The 25,175-nt window shown below is 22.9% G+C and overlaps 1 protein-coding gene across 1 annotated transcript in view; it reads left to right on the plus strand.

Annotated features, from left to right (window-relative positions):
• The window catches only part of LOC122859308 (semaphorin-1A-like), a 99,995-nt gene that overhangs the window by 12,343 nt on the left and 62,477 nt on the right, over window positions 1-25,175 (plus strand). The window contains exon 2 of the mRNA XM_044162768.1: window positions 22,881-23,111. Within this exon, the coding sequence (XP_044018703.1) occupies window positions 23,012-23,111 (100 nt within the window). The 5' untranslated portion in view covers window positions 22,881-23,011. The remainder of the gene's footprint in view (window positions 1-22,880; window positions 23,112-25,175) is intronic.

A 25,175-nucleotide genomic window follows, 5' to 3' on the forward strand; every position in this document is an offset into this window, starting at 1 on the left:
GTTGTTATCGTATGATAAGAAATAAAATACACTGTGGCTATCAAATAAAAATAAGATTTTACATTTTAAAAATGATAAATATGTAAACCACAAGACATAAAAAAATATACAATGCATTATTTTTTCTTATGAATCATAAGTTGAATGAAAAAAATTTGTTAAAATGACATTTCAAGGTTTAGAATTAATTAATAATTTATTTATCTAAATAATTTAGTCCTTGATTTCAAGTACATTTTTTTTCATCATTAACATAATCGATTGAGTGTGAAATAACAATCTTTTTGATGATTTATATTTATTTATTTTTCAATAAATATTTTTGTAATTTGAGTTTATCTTTTTTTGTCATTGATAAATAATCATGTGCACTATTAAATATTGAAATAATAATAAATATAAATAGAGGAAAAAGTAAGAGATGATAAAAAATAATAAATATTTATGTCTCGCTCTGAATGAAACTCGAGAGTTTGTAGAAAAATAATGAGAGTAATATTTTCGAGTACTATGAAATACATAACAATATCACAAAATGGTTAACCATAACATTTGTTGGTTGAAAATAACATCAGAAAAGTCTAACTAACCACATTGATGCATCATTATGTACAGTGTTCTTTGTGTTTGTTCATTTACCAAACAAACTCTCTCTATTTTTCTCCTTCTCTCTCTCTCTCCTCTCGTAGAATTTAGTATAGTTGACTGTCCAATTTCAAATATACAATTATTATTACAAACACACATATCATTATTGTTACAAACAAAAATCCATTAGTTTGTCATCATATTATAAGATTAACATAAAAAAATATTTAAACATCATTGAGAACTAAAAATCAAGTATTTTTTTTTTCATTATTAAACATACTTATTATATATCAAAATAACATGCAATTTTTTATTATTTAAATAACAAAGAATTAAATAATAAGTATAATTACAAAAAATAAATATAATATTTCTTTGTTAAAGGCAAATAAAAAAAAAAAGTATCTTTAAAAAAATTTAGTTAAAATATCATTTCATTTTTTTTTTTGAGCAACTTAAATTTTTTTATAGATCTATTTGTTTTTTTAGTAAAAAAATAGGTTAAGATTGTTTGAGAAAAATTAAAATTAAAAAAAATAAAAAAATGAAAAATTTGCTATTCATATGCAGTCTAAAATGGACTTGTCTAGAGTGCTACAGTCCCGCGACGATAAAAAGTCCTTTTTTACAGCAATGCTTTTACTGTGACGCCGGCGCTTTATTGCAAGGTATAGAGGGTTTTTCAACCTCCAGGGACAAACTTTGTTTAACGAGAAACATTTTTTTATTATTTTATTTTTTTTTTTCTCTTATAAACTCAGCTTCTGTGTATATACTTAGTCATATACAAGAGTGTATTTTGTGATCTGATCTTTTAAAATGCGAGAGAGACATGTTCACTCATAATATTCATGTGTAGGTGTTATGTGTGTCGTGGGTGGGTGTAGATGGACATTGGCTAACTACTTGTAGTCGTGGTAGTGGTGGTGGTCGAGTATCAAGTTCCGGTATATATATGGACTTTGACCGAACAACCCTTTCAGTCACGCGTTACTCAAAGGGCGCTTATTGACGCTTTTATTTTTTACCTCAAACCAACCGCAGTCAATTGAGACAATTCTGTATACTCAATATATATATTTTTTTCAAATAAATATTCATACGTTGTTGTTAAAAATATTATTATAAAAAAGCTAATTATTTTCATTTTATTTTATTATAAATAAATTAATTGAAGGTTAAAATTTGATTATAACATGATATTTTTTTTTTTTTGCTATTATTTATTTATTAAATCATGAAAATTTCGATGATGAAATGAGTCTTTGATGTATTAATTCATATGATGGTAGTTTAATCTGATTGAAATAATTAGTGGTTGTAATTATTGAAAGCATGATTGTGAAACGTTTTGTGTTAAACATACGTCAGCATATAATATTGCCTATATGTCTACGATGTATGTATTTATATATGTATAGGTATAATTGATCGTCTTAAAGTGCCATCACTTAGATGCATGTATATATAGGTATATATACATTACTGATGATTGTCGACTTGGTGAATTCTATGGCTGTAGTAGGTAGTCAAGTACGTAATAGGTATATATGCTTGAAGTGGCAGAGTGCGAAAGTCCTTGATGTGTCGCGGAAAGTTCTTGTGTGACAACAACTAATGAATGTTTCTCTCTCTTTTTATATTTTTGTCAATATTTCTTTGAATATTGACACATTTTTAAAACAATTATACAAGAATTTTTGGATCTAAAAAAAGCCTATCCACTCGTTTCTATATCTGTTGAAATCAAACTGGAAATCATTGAAATTTTTGTTTTTTTTTCCTCAAATCATTTTACTGAAATCATGTGAGTTTTTGCAAAATCACGTAAAGTCACATATGAAATTGTGAATTACCCGAAATCAATATTGCCAAATAAAAAAATTGTTTGAATAATAATAATTTGTGTAAATAATTTTTCTTTTCCAATGAACTTTAATAAATCTTGAAATAAATTTAGTCATGTAAAATTTGACTTGAAATAAATGATTATAAAATTTTTAAAATCACTTGAAATCACATGGTTTCATTGTGATTCATTGAAATCAAATGAAATATTAATTTTTTGAAATTACACAAAAATCAACTTTAAATAACTCAAAAATCATTTTGTTTTTAAAATCACTTGTCCCTCCAAAGTTTTAGTAACTATCCCCTCGATATTTGAAAAAAAAAAAAACAAAAAAACAAAACGTACTATTTAATGTTAAAATAAAGAAAAAAAAAAATAATCAAATAAATGAATATAAAATTTAGAGTACATCTAAAAAAGTGTATGGATACATGTACAATGTATTTTCACAAATAAATGCAACTTTTATTTCATATTTTTTTCAACTGACTTTTGCATTATTGCACTCTCTTTTAGATGAGGCAAATGGGGCTCAAGAATATAAGTAAAGCGCGCTCGCGAACATTATAACCACAAAGTCGACCACGCGTCTGATGGTACTCTCATTTTTCCCCTTATTTTTTTTTACACTTTTTCATCTTCTTGCTACACATTATACTCGTTTAAGCTCGTATATACCCCACCTACATACATTAATAATCAGTACCTACATTTGTGTGGCTCATGGAAAAAAATACAAAAAGAAAATAAAGAAAAAAAAAAAAAAATGATAATGATAAAATGAAAAAAAAAGATTAAAAGAAATTTTTCTTTTTTTCCTTTTAGTTGCTTTATATATACGTGTAAAAATTGTAGATATATATCCAAGTAAATCGTGTGTTTTGAATCATTCTCTTATTTGTATGTGTATACAGTTTGTAATAATAAAAAAAATAGAAAAAGAACATTGAGATTTTTCTCTTCGCAAACGATTTTATCCTTTGAGTGTTGCTCCTTTGATGCTATGACAATGAAAATAAAAAAATGAACACGGTACTTTACGTGTTAGATGAAAAATAAATAAAAAAAATAACAAAAATACATGAAAGAGACACAAGACATATAATGAAACATGAAAAAGAAAGTTTTAAAAATAAAAAGGTTTCAATTTATATTCTTTGCTGTGGTTTTACGTGCTTTTTTTTATTTAAATGATGAAATATTTAGCATATTGTTTTATTATTGACTGCACACTGATGAAATTTTCATCAATTATATATAAACTTCAAGACAAATATATCTTTAAAAGAATTGATTTTTTATTTCTTAAATTATTTTGGCAAATACTTGTTCATCACCCTGCGAAATTCTCTCAATGATTTTAAATTTGTGGCAATAAAAAAATATATAAATCAGTTTTATAAATAGTTTAAAATTACATTCAACTAAAATACATATTCAAAATGAAAAAAAAAAATAAACATAACAGTTGGAAATAACATAAATTATTTATAAAATTTGAAATCAACAAGAAAAGATTGAAAAATACAACAGTTTTTTTGTGTCAATGGTTTTTTGTTTATTAAAAAAAAAATAAAAATATACATATTCTAATAATAAAAGTTATTATTTTAAATAAATATATTTTCTTAATGAACCAAATAACAATATTTTTTTTTATTAATAACAATCAAAAATCAAAGAAAAAATTTTTTACATTTCCAAATAAACAAAAATAAAAAAATTCCAATTATCATTAAATTATTTTAATATTCAAAACTACTATACAAAATTATTTTAATTATTTTAATCTATTCTTTATTTCTAAATGACATATATTATTTATTTATTTATTCATTTATTTATTTATTTATTTATTTATTATCCAAATAACAGTAAAATATTAAAAATAAAAAACAACCATTTTTCAATTGAAATTTTAAATTTTATAAATTGAAAAAACAATGTCTACCTGATGGTTAGTAATATGATAGTATAATTTAAATATTGAGGGGTGTTGTATGAGGTTACCAGCTATAAATATATATATTTTTGATAAAAGTGAGGCAAAGAGGGTAGTAGTTAAAGGGATGACTCGTCAGTGTTGAATCGATATATAGACGATAAATTCGTCGAATCGTCCCTAGCGTTTTCATGGCATGTTATATATAATAAAATGACTATCTCAATAGGGGAAAAAAAGAGAAGGAAAGATAGATAAAAGAGAAGGATGATGAGAAAGATCGAGTCATAATAGTATCACCATAGTATGACTAAGTTCCGGACTCATTTTAGCTCACCAAGCCATCACGAATAGGACACGCCTTTGTCTCTTCTGTAACTACATATGTTATTTTCAAGTTGAACTATATATAATGTTACTTTTCTACCGTGTATTATAGACATTTATATTAATACATATATGTTGAAAATTTCAATGATATTTATAGCATTATACACGCTGAGGTCAAACTCGTATAATTAATACATTTAATAAATTTTTTTGATATAAAATTTTTAAAAAAATCAATTTATTCTTGTCTAAAGTTATCTATTTAAATTTAAAAAAAAAAAATCAATATTAATCATTATTTATTTATAATATTTTTTAAATTAAAATAAATTTTAAATTTTGTAATTTTTATTATTTATTGGGTTATTTTTTTAATGTTAATTGATCTTTTTATTTTTTATTTTGTGTTTTATATTTTTACTATTTGGGTTGTTGGAATATAAGTTTTTATATTTTTGTTATCATCAGATTTTTCCATATAACCGCTCACATTGCCGGATCGGATCGGATCGCTGGCCATTCTCGCGATCAAGAAATCTACAAACAAACAAAAAAAAAAAAAAACATACAATAATAAAAATTAGAAGTATAATAAAAAATAAAAGTAGCAAAAAAAAAAACAAAAAAAAACATAAAGCAATAAAAGTGGATAAAAAAAAATATTATATTAAAATTTGATCTCGTAACTTTTTCTTTTTTTTTTTCTTACTCTCGAGCTCATTTCCGGCGGATTGCTAAATCGTGGCCAATCTCCGTCTTTTGCATTTACAAAATGACAAATAAAAAAATTTAAAAAAAAAAAAACAGCTCGGTAATCATGAAAACAAAAGGCAATAAAAAAATACACAGTGTAATTCTCAAAGAAAAAAAAATTAAAAAAATTTAAAATAAATGTACTTGAAATAGTATAATATTAAAATATTTTTAAACATAAAATATTCATCTGTTAATATATACAGAATAAAAAAAAAAAAAAACCGTTTTTTTAAATCATTACAAAATATAACACCATAGAAAATCTAATATAACACAAAAATTTAAAAAACACGAACACGTTCTTAAATTTGACAATTTTTTTTTTCAACCACATTATCATTTTTTATTATTTTTATAAAAAAATTCTCTTTTCATTCTTGACAATCTACAGTATTTTGCACGATTTCACTGTTATTATCAAAAATCCAGTTATGCTTTTTGTTTTAAAAGCAAAAAAAGGGTTAAAACAGGAAAAAAAAAATACATAAAAAGTATGTCTTGTGCAACCCCGTTAGAAATAGTAGAAAAAAAAAAAATTCTTTTTGGCAATGTGTTAGCATTTGAGGCTAGAAATATACTTTTAAATAAAGTACATATATTGTAAATTTGTAAAAACGTGGAATGAGTAAAATAAAAACGAAATGAATAAAAAAAATTTGATGAACAAAAAGTAAGAAAGAGTAACGAGCAAAGGTCGTCGGGAAATGTAGAAGAGCCATAGACAGCTTAAAATAATAATAATAACAATAATAATAATGACAATAATAATAATAAAGGAATAAAAAAAAAAAAAAGTGCAAATGTACGTGGCCAACGCCAATGAACTGAAAACGTGAATCGACTTTAAGTTTTGCCGTCCACTATTTTTCTCAGTGTGTCTTTTCATTTTTCTTCTTCTTCTTCTTCTTCTTATTTTTTTTTGTTTATAACAAACGAGTTTGGAAAAGCGGAAAAGCTTGCTTCTTCCAACTATAACCATACGTGTATATTATATTTTATTTTTTATATATATCGTGTATACACAAAAGCTTTTACTCTACTTAAAAAAAATTCAGTTTCATCGCGTTTAAAGTTCAACGTACATTTGCTTTTTCGTTCAATTACTTTTTTTTTTTTTTGTTAAACTTATATTATTTATTTTATACTGTTAATTTTTATATTTTATCTAGAATTTTAATTCTCATATAAAATTCACAATTTTTCATCGTTTCGATTTATCGTTTAATTTTCTCTTTGAGATATTTTTTTTTTTTTTGCGCTACACTTTGTTTGATTACAAATTTTTTAGGTATAATAAGAAAAAAAAATAATATATATTTTTAAATTGTATTTTTAATATTGCTATTTTATTATAATTTTTTTCTATTTTTATATTGTTTTTAAGTTATCTGTCTGGTATATTTATTTATATGAAAAAAAAAAAAATTATTTATAGTTTTTTCTTTAGTAAATCTTGAAGTTTTTTTTTTAATTTTTTTTTTTTTTTTAGATTATTGAGAGTTGTATTTTGTCTGGCTACTCGAAAAAGGCGTAAAATTATTGGAGGGTTTTTCGTAAATGTGTGTGTATGTGTAGTGAATTGGTTGCTAAAATAAACGCGTGAACGAAACGTGCTTATGGTTAATGCCACGTGGGCAATAAAGTTTTAAAGTTGGACATGTATTGCTGTACGTGTAAACGTTAAACACACTGCCAACCTGACTGTTTATTTATTCTGACGAGTCAGATTTTCCTACTTTTATTCTTTGCGCAAAAATAAAATTAAATAAAAAAAAAAAAAAACATACATAAGCAAAAGCACTTGGTCCAAGTATAAACACAAAAAACTTTAACGATAAAATAGCGAATGAAAAAATAAAAATTAAATTAAAAGTAAGATACTAAAATTTTCTGATTTTTCTTAATTTTTTTTTGCTATATTTATTAGTGCATGTTGCTTTAGTTTTTTTTATTTTATTTATTATTATATACATGCGAGTATTCTCGTTTTAATTTTTAACAGACTCAAAGATTTTCTCACCAACGCTCATTAACCGTGAAACCATAAAGCCAAGTTTATGCTGGACTGCTTATGAATAAATTTGTAAAAAGCCCTCAAGAGACTCTGAGAGTGACGTTAGATATGTTTGTAAGACGCCTCTGTGAATTATATCATATCGTCGACGAGATGAAGATAAATAAAAATTCAAAAAAAATGAAGAAAAAAAAGTTGTTAGTATATATTAACACTGTGCTTTATATTATGAAAGTAATAGTGAAATTGAAGAAATTAGGTCACACGTGGTAGTGGAGTATAAAAGAAAGAAAAAAATTAAAGAAATAAATGTGTCAGATTAAATAATAAAAATTAATATAATTAATATAATTTTGATTATTTAATTATTGGGTACATTTGTCTCAATCAAGAAATTTTTAATTTTACTTGCATAATGAAATGTGAAATTTTATATATACTAATAAAATAATAATTTAATGTAATTTAAAAATAATTTGATGAATATATTGATTTGGGATGGTTCGGTAATAGAATAATACTTTTGTCTAAAATATTTTTCTCTATTATTCAAGTGAAATAAATCTTTAAACTTTGATTTTAGTGGATTAAAAAAAATTAATTAATGATCAAATACTGACATATTTAACGTGATACTGATGGAGAGAATAATTATTTTTTTTTGTCTTTCAATAATTTAATTAACCAATTTACAAATAAATTTGAGATGAAATTTTACTGTCTCAAATAATTGTCGTTTTATCTAATAAAGTTTTAATTTTTAATTTTTTTAAATACCATCTATGTGTAGGTTTTCTGCTAATCTAAAAAATATTTTATTATTTAATAATAAAAATTTAAATCTCAATGGGAGTTTAACATTGCGTCCAACAATGCAAGTCAAAAACAAGTTTCGTTGATAAATTTTATATTTTGATGGAAAAAAAAAAAACAAAATAATAATGCTGTTTATTTTAGCCACAAAATTCAAAGATTAATATTAAATGATTTATTGCACACTTGAAAAATGTTAAATACTTTTTATTTATAAATTTATTGATTTGACTTGTCCAATCATCAGACTACTTTTAAAAACTAAAAATTATCCCTGAGCTCAATTGAATATCTAACAGGTCTATTATTAAAAAACCGCCGACTCCATGAATTTATTTCCAAATTTAATTAATCATCAAAAAAATAAACATATATTACAGGTCATTGCAAAATTGTTTAAAAAAAAAATTACTTCACATTTCATTTATTTCAATATACATAACGTAACCAAATGAAAAAAAAAAAAAAAAAAATCAACATAATAATATATTCGATTGTTCAATTAAAAAATAAAAATAAATTATTTAAATAGCCTCAAGTAAATTGTGTTTTGATAATTCAAAAGTAGAATGAATATTAAATGAACGAATATTATGTACGACAGCTTATTATTATTTCTTTTTTTTTTTGATTTCGAGTATATGATGCAAGTGAAAAAGTATTATATACGTGGGATAAGCTGTTAATAACCAAGTCTGATGAGTGAATCGGTTCATGTGGGCACATATTTACCGCAAGTTCCATTCATTATTATTATTATTTTTATTTTTTTTTATTTTCATTGAAAGGCACTCTTATCTTTTCTATATAAAGCTTTTCAGTGAAGAAAGATTTCTTCTCCTTAAGAAGCTTCAACCCTGAGGCAACCTGAAATTATTTAGTTTCGTTGTATATTCTTTATACTTTTTTTTACCACAGCAGCATCACTCTCCTCTATTCCTATACACCACTTTTATTACCTCTCAGGTTTCTTAAATATATATATATTTTTTTTTCTTTTTTATTTTTACCATCACCCACCAACTAACTTTACGCGAGCTTTTTCCGTTCAACTAACGAGTACACCCCCAAGCTTTATCTATACCTTTTTTCGACCTTTTTTCTCGTTTAGATATTTATACATATATACATTACATACACACAAAATATTCACTTGTATTTTAAGTATTTATAAGTGTTTGTGTATGTGTGTATATACAGTAACTATTTATATTGTTAAATATTTTTTTTTTATGAGCCATACGTGCTTGCAATCTCGGTATTATAATCCAAAAAAAATAGTGCAACACAAGAGGTGGATAACGACCACGCCACGACACATAACCCTACTTATTGTTTTCTTAATTTAATTTTAATTTATATAAAATTATGTATATAATAATAATAGTTATAATAAAATTAAATACACTTGACTTTTTAAATTTTTACATTGGGGCATATATGATTTACGATCAATGGACATTTTTTTTTTTCTTTTTTTCTTTTTTCATATTGAGAGAAAGTTTTGTTTGTCTCATCATCAGTGAAACTTGTTTATATGAATAATAAATACAAAATATAATGTTAAAGAATTTTTATTTATTTATTTATTTATATAAATAAATAAATATATTTATAAAAAACAAATATTTTACTTTGCGGAAATGTGATGGCTTGAAATAAATTTTTTTCATAACGTTTTTTATCGTTTTAGTCATTAGAAATCAGTTTCTATTTTTATTATATATTTTCGATAATTTATTTCAATTATATTTTCAATATTTTTATGCATTTTTTAGTGGGTATATATCATTTTTTTTTTAAGCTGTCAACTGGATTACGTGGCTCTAATTATTATTGAAAAAATAAAATAAATAAACATTTAATAAAATATATTTAAAAGATGAAAATATTAATGAAAATTAAATTTGAAATAATAATAACAGCGAGTCATTACAGCACGATGATGAATTAATTAATTTTTAAATAAATTAATTTTCAATTTATTCAAGATATATGGATAATAGTAAATTTGCAAAAAAAAAAAATAAATAAATTTTTAAATGGAATATTTATTTATTTATCGTGCTGATCATACTCTTGTCATAATTATTTTTCGACAAATTTTAAATCATCATAATCATCATTATGTCGACATGTTAAACTATGCTTGTATATTATTTTTATAATTATTCATTTTAATTTTAAATATGACTTTTTATACCAACACAAGCTACATTTTTTTTTGGTGTAAATTATCAACCAGGATATATTATTTCTAGATGATTCAACCGGGAAATTTAATTGTAATACCGTTAATATTATAAAAAACGCTGATTATTTGATTATAAATTTTTTTATTTTAGTAACTTTTGCTGCGCCAGACTGTGTAAATATTAAATGCCATGAATTTTTGTTATGGAATTGCGGTGATTTTTGCGTAGGCATTTGTATATAAAGTGCACCGTTATAGCAATTCTTAGATTACGTTTATATAAAATGTATATACACAGTGTCATTTAGTTTGAAAGAAAACTGCAAATATATATTCACATATTACATATATATGTACAGTAAATATGTGTGTCCAAGTGTGTATGTTGAAAATTGAGTGTACAAGTGAATCGAGATGCCGTAGCACCGGAAGTTAGTGCAACGCTAGTGTAACGGTTCATCTGTGTCTATCCTTGGTTTCATCATCGCAAGTGCAGCATGTACTGCAGGTGGTTGTAAGCATGAGTCTCATAGTTTTGTTATAGCTATACATTCTTACCACAAAGTTCATGCAAGTTCATGATCCAACTACTTCGCACACTTGAATTACATTTTTTTGTCTGTCTATATATATTTTTCTTTTTTTTCCATTTAAAATATTCAATTACTAGAGCATTGGTAAATTTTATAAATATATTATTGATTGGAAAAATTTAATTTTCCAATTTTATAACATGATGAAAAAGTTAACTCTAAATTATTGAAAAAAGTATAAAAAATAAAATCCATTGTAAACTTTTATTATTGATATTTCATTGTCAAACAAAATTTATTTGCAATATTGAATTTTTATTTTTTTATTTTTTCAATCATGGATTAAATATTCCATTTTTATTCATAATAAAATTTTATTATAGTATTTTTCTGCTTCAAATTACAAGAAAATTATTGGTCTATTTTTTATTATTAAAAAAAAATAATCGTAAAATTGTTTTTATTTTTTTTGAATATAAAATTCAAACGAATGTAAAGACAAAAGAAAGTTTTTTTCATTTATTGATTAATATTATTTTTCACTATCTTCAGTATAAATTTTCCTAAATAAAAATAATAATTGACACAATTTTTCATTTATATTCATATAAAGTACAAAAAAAGATGATAAAAAATTTAAAAAACAATTCAGTTGACTAAAAATAATAAAAAATTGTAAAATATTGAAACAAAATGTCAAGTAAAGTAAAAATAATTCAAGTATTTTAAATATTTTACGAGTATGATATATACAAAAGACAAGTTTAAAAATGGCACTGTATTTTAACTTATTCCACGTAAATTTTCTGTCATCCTTGTTGAATTATTTTTGTATATTTTCATTCATATATATAGCTTGTGTAGGTGAAAAATCCTACCTACAATTTCCGTATTTATTTTTATAATTTTCATGTAATTTAAAAAATTCTTATCTTATTTATCTATTTACTGGTATAACGGTCAACCCCCTTTAATTCTTTCTCGATTTTTTTTCAAGAAGAAACCCCGATCTAATTGCAAAAGCACTATAATACGACTTGGATAATTATTCTCGTGTGAAAAAGTCAACTTGTAGAATTTATTGCAGTAACGCTTTAGTTACTTGCACAGTCCTAAGGCCATACTTTTGCAATTAACCGACTACTTCAGTAAATACTTAAAGTTTTTCCAATTTTCTTTAGAAGAATAAATTCACAATTCTTTTTTTTTTTTTTCTATTAATTTATTTTTCAAAAAAAAATTACGTACTTTTGTATGTTGAATTTTATAAATTAATATAAATTATATTCTTGAAATTTTATTTGAATGATTAATTATTGATGAAAAAAAAAAAGAATTGGATTTAGCTTTGATTCATAATATAAAATATATATTTTGTGGAAAAAATAAAAAATTGAAGGAGGAATTTTTTATGCTGTATTATAAAAGAAATTGTACTATTATACTGACGAGTCTCTAACGAGCTCATTCTGTGTGCGATAGATACGTTTCTTATAACGGTATATAAACCTGAAGTATTTCAAAGTCTCTAGAGAAAAGGATTTCTATATAACGAAATGTAATTTATATAATAGTTGAATTCTTGACAAGCATATATATACTTGATGGCTTTTCATTCGTTCATGAGATATTTTGCACGTTTTATAAATACCCACTGATTATAATATGTATTATAATTGTATGAAAGTTTTTTTTTTTATTTTTCTTTATTATTGTTATTAAGTATTTGAAATTAATTATCAACAAAAGACGAAAATGATAGCAGAGCTTTAACTTTAATATAAACAAGTGATAATAAAAATACAAAGACAAAGAAGACATTAAATTGTTGGGATAATGTACAGTATCACTTGTTTCAATTACTTGTTTTACGAAATGTTCGACATAATTATAAGTTTTCTTTTAATGTTAAATATACAAGTTTATTGTATTTTTATTTTTATGTATCTTTGATGTATTTAAGTATACTTTTTAGTTTAATCAATATTAATGAAAAGGATGTTGAGCAAGTAAACAGTTAAGTGAATGACAACTTTTTTTTTTTTTGTTATATAAAATATTCAAAAGTTTTAGTTTTTTCTGAAAAGTTTAACGATCAAACTATTTGAAATGGATTTTTTTTTCATATATTTTCCCCGAGAGTTTTTTGAGTATACTGATAAATATATCGCAGTATTGATAAAAGTATTTTGAATTGAGGATGAGGTTTTATTTGACTAGTTTGAGTATTTAGAAATGATATTTATTTATTTGATTATTAAAATTGGAAAAATTAATTTAATTCGAAATTTTAAGTAATGGAATACACTGGTTAAATGTAAAACTAAAATTTTTATCAGTAAAACATTTGTTTTTTTTTTTTTTTTATTTATTTTCTTTTTTCAAGTAGAAAAACTTTTTTTTCATCAGACAAATTGAATCAACAGTTTTGATTATTGCTTACTATGATAGCCATCAGTGAAAAAAAAAAAAATTGTATTTTTATATTTTTCAAACAGATTCTAGTATTTATAATTGAAAATAAAATTTATTTATCAACTTTTATTATTTAAAACTTGAAATAAATATTATAAATATTTTCAAAATTAAATAATTAAACAAATAAATATAAAAATATAAAACCAAGTTTTTTAAAAATTTCTTAAATTACATTTTCAATATTTATTTAACAAATTTTACAATTCACAATTAAATATCATCTCAAAATTAAATTCATTAACATAATTAAAATATTTAAAAAAGAATCTATATAATGTATAACTTTTTCCCGGTGAAAATAAATAATATCACAAGTTTAAAACACCAAAATTCAGCAAATAAATTCAACTGCTAATTCGAAATATTTAAATCTACCAAATAAATATGAAACTAAAATTCCCAGAGTGTATACATATTACGTATATATATTCTATAAATAAAAAAAAAGTAATTTCCAACATAAACATATGAAACTTGCATATTGCATTATGCAAGAAGATTTATAAAAGTTTTTTTATTGAATCGCTTTAATAATAAACTATTGACCACAATGTACACATAGTATATATTTACTTTGTCCATAACAATATTGACAAAGCTTTGTTTAAAATATTAAATATAATATAAATTCGATTATTAATTCTGAATATTCGCAATTCTACCAGACAAATATTTCTTCCATTCACATAAAAACTACTGTCTATTTTTAAAAAACTCATTTCAAAACGACTGTGATGTTACCACGCAACTTGTTAACTTGAATTTTTTTTTAAATTCATTTTTTACACGCTTCAATTCTGCTACTTTTGTATGACTTGATTTATATTACTTGCCTTTTTTTTTTTTTTTTGCACCTACATTATGTACCCATTCACCGAATCAACTTTCGCAATTTGAGATTTCACTCTCAGTGGTACAAAAGCATGATGCGTACCAGTGCGTGATATACCCGTGTCAAAATAAATATAAATATTAAATATAAACAAACAAATAAATAAATAATTTTTATTACCTATTTCCTTCTGTTCTCGGCAACTCTTTCACGACAAAAAATAAAAAACAGTTAAAAATACATCAAAAATCAATTCTTTCCCAACATAAACAAATAAATAAAAAAAAAATATTAAAAATTCATTTCAACTTTTATTAATATACATTTTTTTTTTTTATTATAAGGTATATATTTAAAAATTATTATTTTCCTTATTATGGATTAGTATAATGAATATAAATGAAAAAAAATAAAAGTAAAAAAATTGATTTAATATATTTCTGCTTCGAGTATCGTGAAAATATCGATATATAAATTAAGGACAAATTTGTGAGTAAAAGGCTTGACGTATATTTTCCTCAATCATTTACCTTTTGAGAGGATACCTGACTCAAATAGATATTAAGGTTTATTTTCAACTAAAATTCATAGCTACATAAAAGTATATGTGACATTATCATGCACACACATCTACTACTTGCAAATATTCTCTTAATATAAATGTGTATGTATTTAATATAAATGTGCATGTGTGTGTTCTATGAAGGCTGTATCCTTCTTCTTCTTCTTCTTGGTGACTGCAGACAATTTATCGTGCTCGGACAGAGTTTAATTTCGCAGACCGTTACGGAAGCTCCTCGAGTCACAGGTTATATAGTATAATTGTTACACAGTCCAGACTAAAGTGGAAAGTGTATGCGACCTTCTACTTTCTGTATATATTTTCCCCAAAGGAAAACCAATTTCCATCCCATTGGATATATGTGTTACACACAGACAATTTTATTTTTTCTTTAAATTTTACCTTTTTTTTTAATCATTTTTTTTTCTTGTTTTATTTTTTTTTTTTTTTTGCCTATCAATCCTTACTACCAATGTTTGAGTTAATCAATTTATTACTTTAGCTGCGATCAAATAGCTATTCTCAGCGGGAACACTTTTCTAACAAGCAACAAGTTTTTATGGTTTTTTTTTAATTTAATTTAATTTAGCTTGTTTTTTAACTTGTTTTATGTATTACATCAACATGATATAATTTTATTTTTTCTTTCGTTATTTTGTTTGTCATATACACTGATATGAGCTGTACTGGATTTTTTTTTATTTTTCTTAAATATCTCATTATGAAATCTTGAGATAACGATGATTACATGGAACCTTTGAGTTCGATTTTTTATCAGAAATATCATCATTTCCATGTATGAACAATTCTTATTATTACTCTTTTTTTTTTTTCTATTTTATTCTTTTTTATTTTCTCATTTACCTGGGGGGTTTTTTTTTTTTTCTTTCATCTATATGGCTTTTGTTCTTTTTACATTCACCCTGAAGCACTGAATAAATTTTCCGACTAACGTAAAATAAAAACAAAATGTTCGATGATAAAAAATATATGTGTGATGTTTTTTACGATCACAGTGAAAAAAAAAAAAAAGTAAAGTGCATTTTTAAAATTCAAATTTTAGCAATACTTTTAAGTTGAAATTTTTTTTTTTTAAATGTAATAATCTACGTGTATTGTAAGTTGGAGAAAAAAATTTATTCTTGACATTTAAATTTATAAACAACAATAAATTGAGCTTATATAATGAAGCTTTAAATTTATCATCAATTTTTATTATGTAATTTTTTTAAATATTGATATAAAAAAAAAAACAATCTTGTTATTTAATATGACAAAATCAAGTTTTATTCATTTGACATATTTTTATCTCTGCATATAAAATAATATTTTTGATGGATAAAAAAAAATATATCTGATTTATCAAATACTTCAATGGAATTCACGTATCATATTGCAGATCTGATGAAAAATTCAAATGTGAAATAGAGCGAAAATTTTTGTGTTTGTATTAAGTTTTTTTTTTTTTTTTTAAAAACGCTAGAATATGAGAGGTTGAGAGAATAATGAAAAAATAAATTCTGAGGGTTGAAAAACAGTGAAAGAGAAAAAACATTTTAGACAAGAATAAAATTTAAAAAAAAAATAAAATTGCAGTGATATTGGCTGTCACACGATCAAGCCATATATCATCTACCAGAAAACAGGATAAAAAAAAAAATGAAAAACGAATGAGATGACAATAGAAGAGAGATTGAATTAAAGGTGCGCCTGTTGGTGGATCTTGTGAAGCGCCAACTTTTTCGTATTAAACTCGTTGAGCCCTTTTTTTTTTTATCATTTTTTTTTCTATATAGATATTCGCTTAGAGCTTTTTCTCTGTTTTATCTTTGTTGACTCGCAAAAAGTCTTGTGATTCTTGCCGACAAAATGAAAGAACTCTGGAAAATCGTATAAAAAAATATAAAAATAAATAAAATAAATCTACAATGTGATGAGGGAGGAAAAAAAAAAAAAAAAAAATACGACTAAAGTTACTCTGTATGCGTCATGTTTTACCTCAGAGTAAAAGTTTTCTCATTTTATCATAATCCGGAAGTTTGGTATCAAGCTGACAAAAAAAGTGTGACAGAACGTCTTGTATATATATAACATACATACATATTTAATATATAAAACTTAAAAATTTTAAGTTTATATATGAAACAAAGTTTCGTCAATAATGTTGGACAAACTAAATATACTATACATTGTTATCAATATTTTATTATTGAAGCGATCCAATAAAAAAACTTTTATAAATCTTCTTGCATAATGCACAGTTTCATATGTTTATGTTGGAAATTAGTTTTTTTTTATTTATAGAATATATATACGTAATATGTATACACTCTGGGAATTTTAGTTTCATATTTATTTGGTAGATTTAAATATTTCGAATTAGCAGTTGAATTTATTTGCTGAATTTTGGTGTTTTAAACTTGTGATATTATTTATTTTCACCGGGAAAAAGTTATACATTATATAGATTCTTTTTTAAATATTTTAATTATGTTAATGAATTTAATTTTGAGATGATATTTAATTGTGAATTGTAAAATTTGTTAAATAAATATTGAAAATGTAATTTAAGAAATTTTTAAAAAACTTGGTTTTATATTTTTATATTTATTTGTTTAATTATTTAATTTTGAAAATATTTATAATATTTATTTCAAGTTTTAAATAATAAAAGTTGATAAATAAATTTTATTTTCAATTATAAATACTAGAATCTGTTTGAAAAATATAAAAATACAATTTTTTTTTTTTCACTGATGGCTATCATAGTAAGCAATAATCAAAACTGTTGATTCAATTTGTCTGATGAAAAAAAAGTTTTTCTACTTGAAAAAAGAAAATAAATAAAAAAACAAAAAAAACAAATGTTTTACTGATAAAAATTTTAGTTTTACATTTAACCAGTGTATTTTATTACTCAAAATTTCAAATTAAATTAATTTTTCCAATTTTAATAATCAAAATACTATTTATAATTAAATAAATAAATTTAAAATAGACAAAAAATCAAAAGTATAATTTAATTCGTTGAATCCATATGATCTCAAATCCTAAAACAGAACAAATAAATTATAAACAGCATAATCTACTAAATTTTTATCTTCATTCACATATAAAACATACACGTACACATAGTTTGGCAAAAACTTTATCGCATGTGTTGCGTTTGTTAAACAAATATCATTTTATTTGTACAAATAATAAACTATAACAATTAATTACTGATAAATATTGATAGCCAGTGTGTACACAGCCATACATATTTTCAAATCTCGACATATATGTAAATATAAGATTCTTTTACATGATTGATTTGTAAATAATAGTACTCAGTTAATGCCCTCAAAACATTTATTAAAAATATATCTATATATAATTAATTTCCTGCATATAAATATCACTCATTTATCAAAACACTTATAAAACATTTCATAGATAAATTTATGATAATATTTCGCAATTAATTCGTAGAATTGTATGTCGATATTGATTTTTCAAATCAATTTTATTCTTTATAATTTCATAGTTGTCTTATCTTGAATATAGGTTGGCAACTGTATACTATACCTATTGTTTTTAATGATGGTTTTATTATTCCATATTTATTATTCCACGCAGCATCTGCTTTTACAAAAGACTTTTCTTTTTTGTTGTTTATTGAATAGACTAGACTTGATTGTTATATTCATACAATTATTTCTTCTTAGCTTCTATCTATACGTTATATTGATTCAATAATTATTTTGTCTTCATGCATGATTCAATAGATGACGTAAAATCAATTAAATAAGGTTGGGTAAGTTGACTAATCATCACTTATATTTATGTCTTTTTTTTTTTTTCATTTTTATCTCTGTAGATTTCAATTATCAGTGACTAATATTTAACAAGCACTTGGCTCTTATATATTTTTATACACACACACATACACACATACTGATTTAATGTCATTGAATAGATAAATTTATCTGGAAATAAACCTCGACATAATTTTTTTCCTTTTTTTTTTTCTTTTTTCAATCTACAATTTGTCACATTTGTATAAATTTCAAGTAAATTATATCAATTCAACATTTTATAAAAAAATTAAATTTTTTAAAATATTTTTTTTTCTTCTTTTTAACCTGCAATTATTCTTCATTATTATATCATTTATTCAACACTTAAGTATTAATTATTTAATAATACTTAAAAGCTTTAATAAATCTTTTTTTTATATAAAATTTTTTCAACAAAAATAAATGCATCTGCAGTAAATATTTATTATTAAAATTTTTTTCTTTTAAAAGTTATATTTTCTTAGGAATATAGTTTGTTGGTTTACGGTATTATATTTTCATTTTCCATAAAACGCAACATTGTTTTGAATTCAATGCATACAAATCGGCTAAAAAAAAAAAAAATAGCGATTGCCTTCAATCTTGTTGTTTTTGTTTGTATAATATTTGTAATTTAACATACAACTTTACAAAAATGACAATGTGAAACAAAGATGAAAAAAAGTAAGCGCGAATGCGAACGGTGGATCCTTATTAAGATAATTCAAACTAATTTAAAATTCAGTGCGGGACCAGTGAATTTAAATATCAACTGCCACATCACCACGCGGGATGAGACAGTCAAAATAATACATATATACACCAAATATAATCCTCAAGGCATTTCAAGTCAGGAAGACAATTTGGCCTCATTATATATACCACCACATATACCTGCGATATATACAAAACACTCCGTTGTAATATTAACTCTTAAAAAATAAAAATTTCATATTTAAAAAAAAAATTTTTCTATATTTTTTTTAATTAAAAAAAAATATATATGTTATGTGTTGTGATAGTTGCAGCAAATATGGATATCATGACCTTTTTTATTCTAGGTGACATGTACATATGCAAAGGAAATAGATGAAAGAGTAAAAAAATTCTAATAAAAAGTAGAATAGTAGTACAGAAAAAAAAAATAAACTAAATGCGAAACGATGCAGATGGATTTTCCATTTTCTCAGTGGACAATGAATAATGGTTCACAGGTTCATCGTATAATGTACAACACGACATTGTACACTACTCGAGTTTTGATGTCTTTTGAATATACTATTTTTTTTTTTTATTTTTTTTTTTATTTCAATCTCAATTTATCTTCTCACGTTTCGTATTATTCGCTTATACCACATGATTTTTATTGCTTTATATTTATATTTTTTTATTATCAAAATAACACTGGAAAATGATGACTTTTTTTTTTATATTTTCAACAATCATTTATCATGTAAACTAATTATATTAAATAAATTTTTTTATGATAAATTAATTTTTGTATAAATTAATGAAAAATTATTGACGAAATATTAATTGACTATTTTTTTCTTTATTTGGGATAATTATTCTATCAAATTGTAAATTATAATTGAGAAAAAAAAAATCTATCTAGTTCATTTGGCTTGATTAACATTGATTTATTAATTTTAATTAAGAACTGCGTGGTAAGCAATAATTGCAGGTATGGATCTCGTTGAATTTGCTTCTTATTTTTTTCAAAAAATAATTAAATTTATTTGTAATTGATCAATCGATATTAATTGAGTCAAGTCGAGAGTTTTTTTTTTCGAATAAAGGCATGAAAAAAGGCTTGAAAGGGTAAATGAAGGATGAGAATTTAAAAATTGTAAAAAAAAAAAGAGTTAATTTATTTGGAGAGTGGTCTCTTGTTATCCGATTTTCATACACCCGCGAGCGAGTCACGTCCGATTGTTGCCGATTTAGTCCAGCAGTATGCTCTATTCAATTTAAAATTCACATGCTTTATCCGTAATCGGGAACCGCATTCGTTCGGTGACGCAAATTACGCGAATCAAGTTTATATAAATTCTATTCACGTATTATTTTCAAAAGCTTTGTATTATACCCCTTTGAATCATTGATGTTCACATTCATCAAGCCTACTAAGTATCTAATATTATAAAATTTCATATGCAGTAAATTATTTATTATTAAAAATTCAATTATAAAGTTTTTAATATAAAAAAATAAAATTCCATCATAATTAATATCCCAACATTTACAAAAAATAATTGAAAAAACTTGTTTAAAAATTTTTCCAAACAATTGTAAATATAATTTTATTTAAATAACAAGGAAAAATAATATTTTTATATTTCAAATATAATTTAATTGTGCTTAAAATTAATGCTAAAACTAATTAAAAATTATCCACTTAATTTAAAATTATTAATTACTTGATAAACTATTATATTTGAAATTAAAATGAATAATATAATATCAAGTTATATAGTTAGATTAAAATTATTTGAGCTCATTGTGTAAATAGTTAAAGTCACATATAATGTTAATGTTAGTTTAAAAATTATATATCAACGAAGGTGAGTGAATTGAAGTTAAGGTAATATCTTTTCAAAGTTTTAACAATGGATCTTAAAACCTTGTCTTTTATTATCGCAATTTAATATAACGTTGCTAAAATCATAAAATTGCAGTATCATCTTAATGAGGTGCTTACCTGTATTGTTTGCAGTTATATTGTTATACGTTTTTGTATATATTAAACTGTATATAATATGACTTTTAGATAAACCATATATGCACTGAAATAATAGAAAAATAGAAAAAAAAAAATATTAAAATTAATAATATCAGTTGACGGGTCATTTCATTGCGCAAGCATCAATCTTTTATAGACATAATAATTCGCGATTTATTAAAGACAAAAGTATATATTTTTGTTGATGGCTTACAGAAAATTCAAGGCAGATATATAAAGCTCCCTTTAACGTCTAAAATTTACCAATAAAAACAAGCTATTTTGTTTTATTGAACAAAAAAAAATCTATCGTTTTAAATTGCTCAAAATTTCAACGACGAAATCCAAGTTTTATGACGTATTTTTTATTGAAATGGATAAATAAAGTCATCGTATTAATACAAGGGCTACAGCGAAAGTAGCGGAATTAAAAAAAATTATATATATGTGTTGAAAATTTAAAAATTTATTGCGTGATTTACAAAAAAAAAAGATGAATCTTCAAAGAGAAAGTTACTGTTCGCATTTTTTAAAAAAATTAAATAAAAAAAGTACATTTTTGACACACACTCGTTTCTTTTTATCCAATATATTTTACATATATTAATTGATGACATATATATACACAAAAATGTCACCAATTTTATTTCACAATTGAGAAAAAAAAATGTGTATTTATTTTTTTAAAATTTTCTGGGTTATAAATTTTGCAGATTTTTTTATTTTTCGGTCATTAAAATTAATGGCTTGCACAATTTGAGTGTATTGATTGATAACTATGACCAATATTTTTAATGAATATTCTTTTCGAATTATTAAAAATATATTTTTTATTTTTTTAATATTTTCTAAAATTTAATTTATAAGAAATTTCACATTAATTACATGAAATATTAAAAGAAAGTTCATTTAATTTTGTTGATTGGTAAATTATATAATAAAAAAAAATAATTGCTCTAAAATTGATGATTAAAAAAAGTGTTTATCTGTTTAATAAATTCCGCGAGTTTTTTTTCTAAATAATTTTGTCTTATTTATTTTTATTTAGTATAAAAATTCTTGCGTAATTGTGTTGATTGTTTTTCATTGTTGACAAGTGTATTTCAAGACTTTAAATTGAATATAAATATATATAACAAACTCTAAAGTCTTTAGGCACATGAAAAAAATAAAAAAATAAATAAAGAAAAAACTGATTAGGAGTTTGTACTTAGTGTCACTGCATAATGTATGGCCAGCTTTAAAGTTTCAATTCAATTTCTATATACAAATTCTCGTAACTCATTACTTGTTAGTGCTCATTAGTCTTTTATACTTTTTCTATAAAAAAAAAAAATATCTAAAGTTGGAAAAATCCATCTAAAGAATCATGTAATTTACACATTTAATTGCTCTATAATTGATAATAATAATTTATATATTTTTCAATGTTTTATGTTTCAGATTAATTTGTTAATTAATTGATACACTGATGGCAACGATGGAGAATAAGCGAGTGTTCATTCGCTAAGCCATATATATTTATTTTTTTTTTTACTTTATTTATATTTTTTTTTTTTCAATTGCTAATCAAAATGATTGCAATTTTATCAATTTTATCGGCTTTGCTTGGCCTCATTGGTCAATCCATTGCATGGCCACTTGATCCACTACCTAGACTGCACATCAAACATCGTAAGTTTATTTTTTTTTTTTACTCTATTTTAATTAATTAAATTTTTTTTTATTTGTGTATTTCAATTATACAAATTGTATATTGAAAAAAAAAAATAACTAATAGACAAAAGATATATAAAAAATAATGTCAAACATACATCTACGGATAATAAATCATTTTACTTTGAACTGACATTTTTTTTTTATTAATCTAATGTGAAGCTTTTCAAATATTAACTCAATTTTTTTTCCTTTTTTTATTTTATATAATTTTTCATTTTTGTTTATTTATTTATTTATTTATTTATTTATTTATTTATTTATTTTTTCCATAAAATATAAAATAAATAAACCAACAAAGAACAAGTAAATTAGATAAACCACAAGTAATGCTTTTTTTTTTTGTATTTTTATTAAACATTTTAAAAATAGAAAATTCATTCGTTTGTCGAGGAAAAAACCATTTTTAAACTCTACAGGTGTTTTTGATACATCCATATTGTTTTTAACATTTACACTAAATTTTATCTTATTTCAAAAGCGCTTTTATTTATTTTTTTTTCTCAAATATATTTTCAAATAAATGTAATAATTTTATTACAACAGATAACTTAACCTTTTCTTGTACATTTGAAAAAATAAAAATAATAAAAAATAAAGCCAACTAGATCATAAAAGTTTAAGCTATAAAAATTTATGTTTAAATCCATATAAATAAATTTTCATGTATAACATTGAATATAGTTGCCATATTTGAAAGAAAAAAAAAAATAATAGTCGTACTTGAATAATGAAATATGGGTCAAAAGTGCGAAAACTATATATATTTTTTTGTTTTATGTTGAACAGATCTCAAAGATACTTTATCAATTTATATTTTTGTTGGTATATGTTTGTATATTTGTTTCTAAGCTCGTTAAGCAAACGTTGGTTAGTTGAGTTAAAACTTTCTCAACTTGGTTGACTTGAACGAATCTAGCTTGTTGCATTAAATACACATATATTTATTCAACTGTGTGTATATGTTTTTTATAATGTAGTGTGTATATAAGTATAATCCCCAGAGGCAAACACCTGTCATAGATACGCATCGTCGCGCAATCGACAGTTTTCATACTCTTGCACATATTATACCGAAGGCATTAGCTGAAAGGCGACAAGATCAATACGTATATACTTTATTCATCACTGTTATATAGAAAAAAAAAATAAAAAAAACTTGTTTGAAATTATGTATATAAAATATTAAATAGAGTTTTAGATAAAAAATTTTTCTATTTTTTTATATCGACATATTTAATAATAATAAAAAACAAAATGGTATATTGCTGGTGGAATATAAAAAACGATTATAAACTTTCGTTGGTCGGATTAAACTTTCATATGTCATTCATAAAAAATAAATGAATTTCATGTTTGTTTTTTTTTTTTTTTTATCGATGTTGTCTTTTTTAATTTAAAAAAAATTCGAGATATTTTTTTAAATATTATAATTGAAGGAATGAATTTAATTTTGAGATGATATTTAATTGTGAATTTTAAAATTTGTTAAATAAATATTGAAAATGTAATTTAAGAAATTTTTAAAAAACTTGGTTTTATATTTTTATATTTATTTGTTTAATTATTTAATTTTGAAAATATTTATAATATTTATTTCAAGTTTTAAATAATAAAAGTTGATAAATAAATTTTATTTTCAATTATAAATACTAAAATCTGTTTGAAAAATATAAAAATACAATTTTTTTTTTTTTCACTGATGGCTATCATAGTAAGCAATAATCAAAACTGTTGATTCAATTTGTCTGATGAAAAAAAAGTTTTTCTACTTGAAAAAAGAAAATAAATAAAAAGAAAAAAAAAAACAAATGTTTTACTGATAAAAATTTTAGTTTTACATTTAACCAGTGTATTCTATCACTCAAAATTTCAAATTAAATTAATTTTTTCAATTTTAATAATCAAAATACTATATACATAATTAAATAAAAAATATAGGTATATCTCAAATTCTAAATACCAAACTAAACAAGCACACTCAATTTACAATTATATAAATGGCATATAATCTACTGTATT

This window comes from Aphidius gifuensis, linkage group LG6, assembly GCF_014905175.1.
Source record: "Aphidius gifuensis isolate YNYX2018 linkage group LG6, ASM1490517v1, whole genome shotgun sequence".
Classification (NCBI taxonomy): domain Eukaryota; kingdom Metazoa; phylum Arthropoda; class Insecta; order Hymenoptera; family Braconidae; genus Aphidius; species Aphidius gifuensis.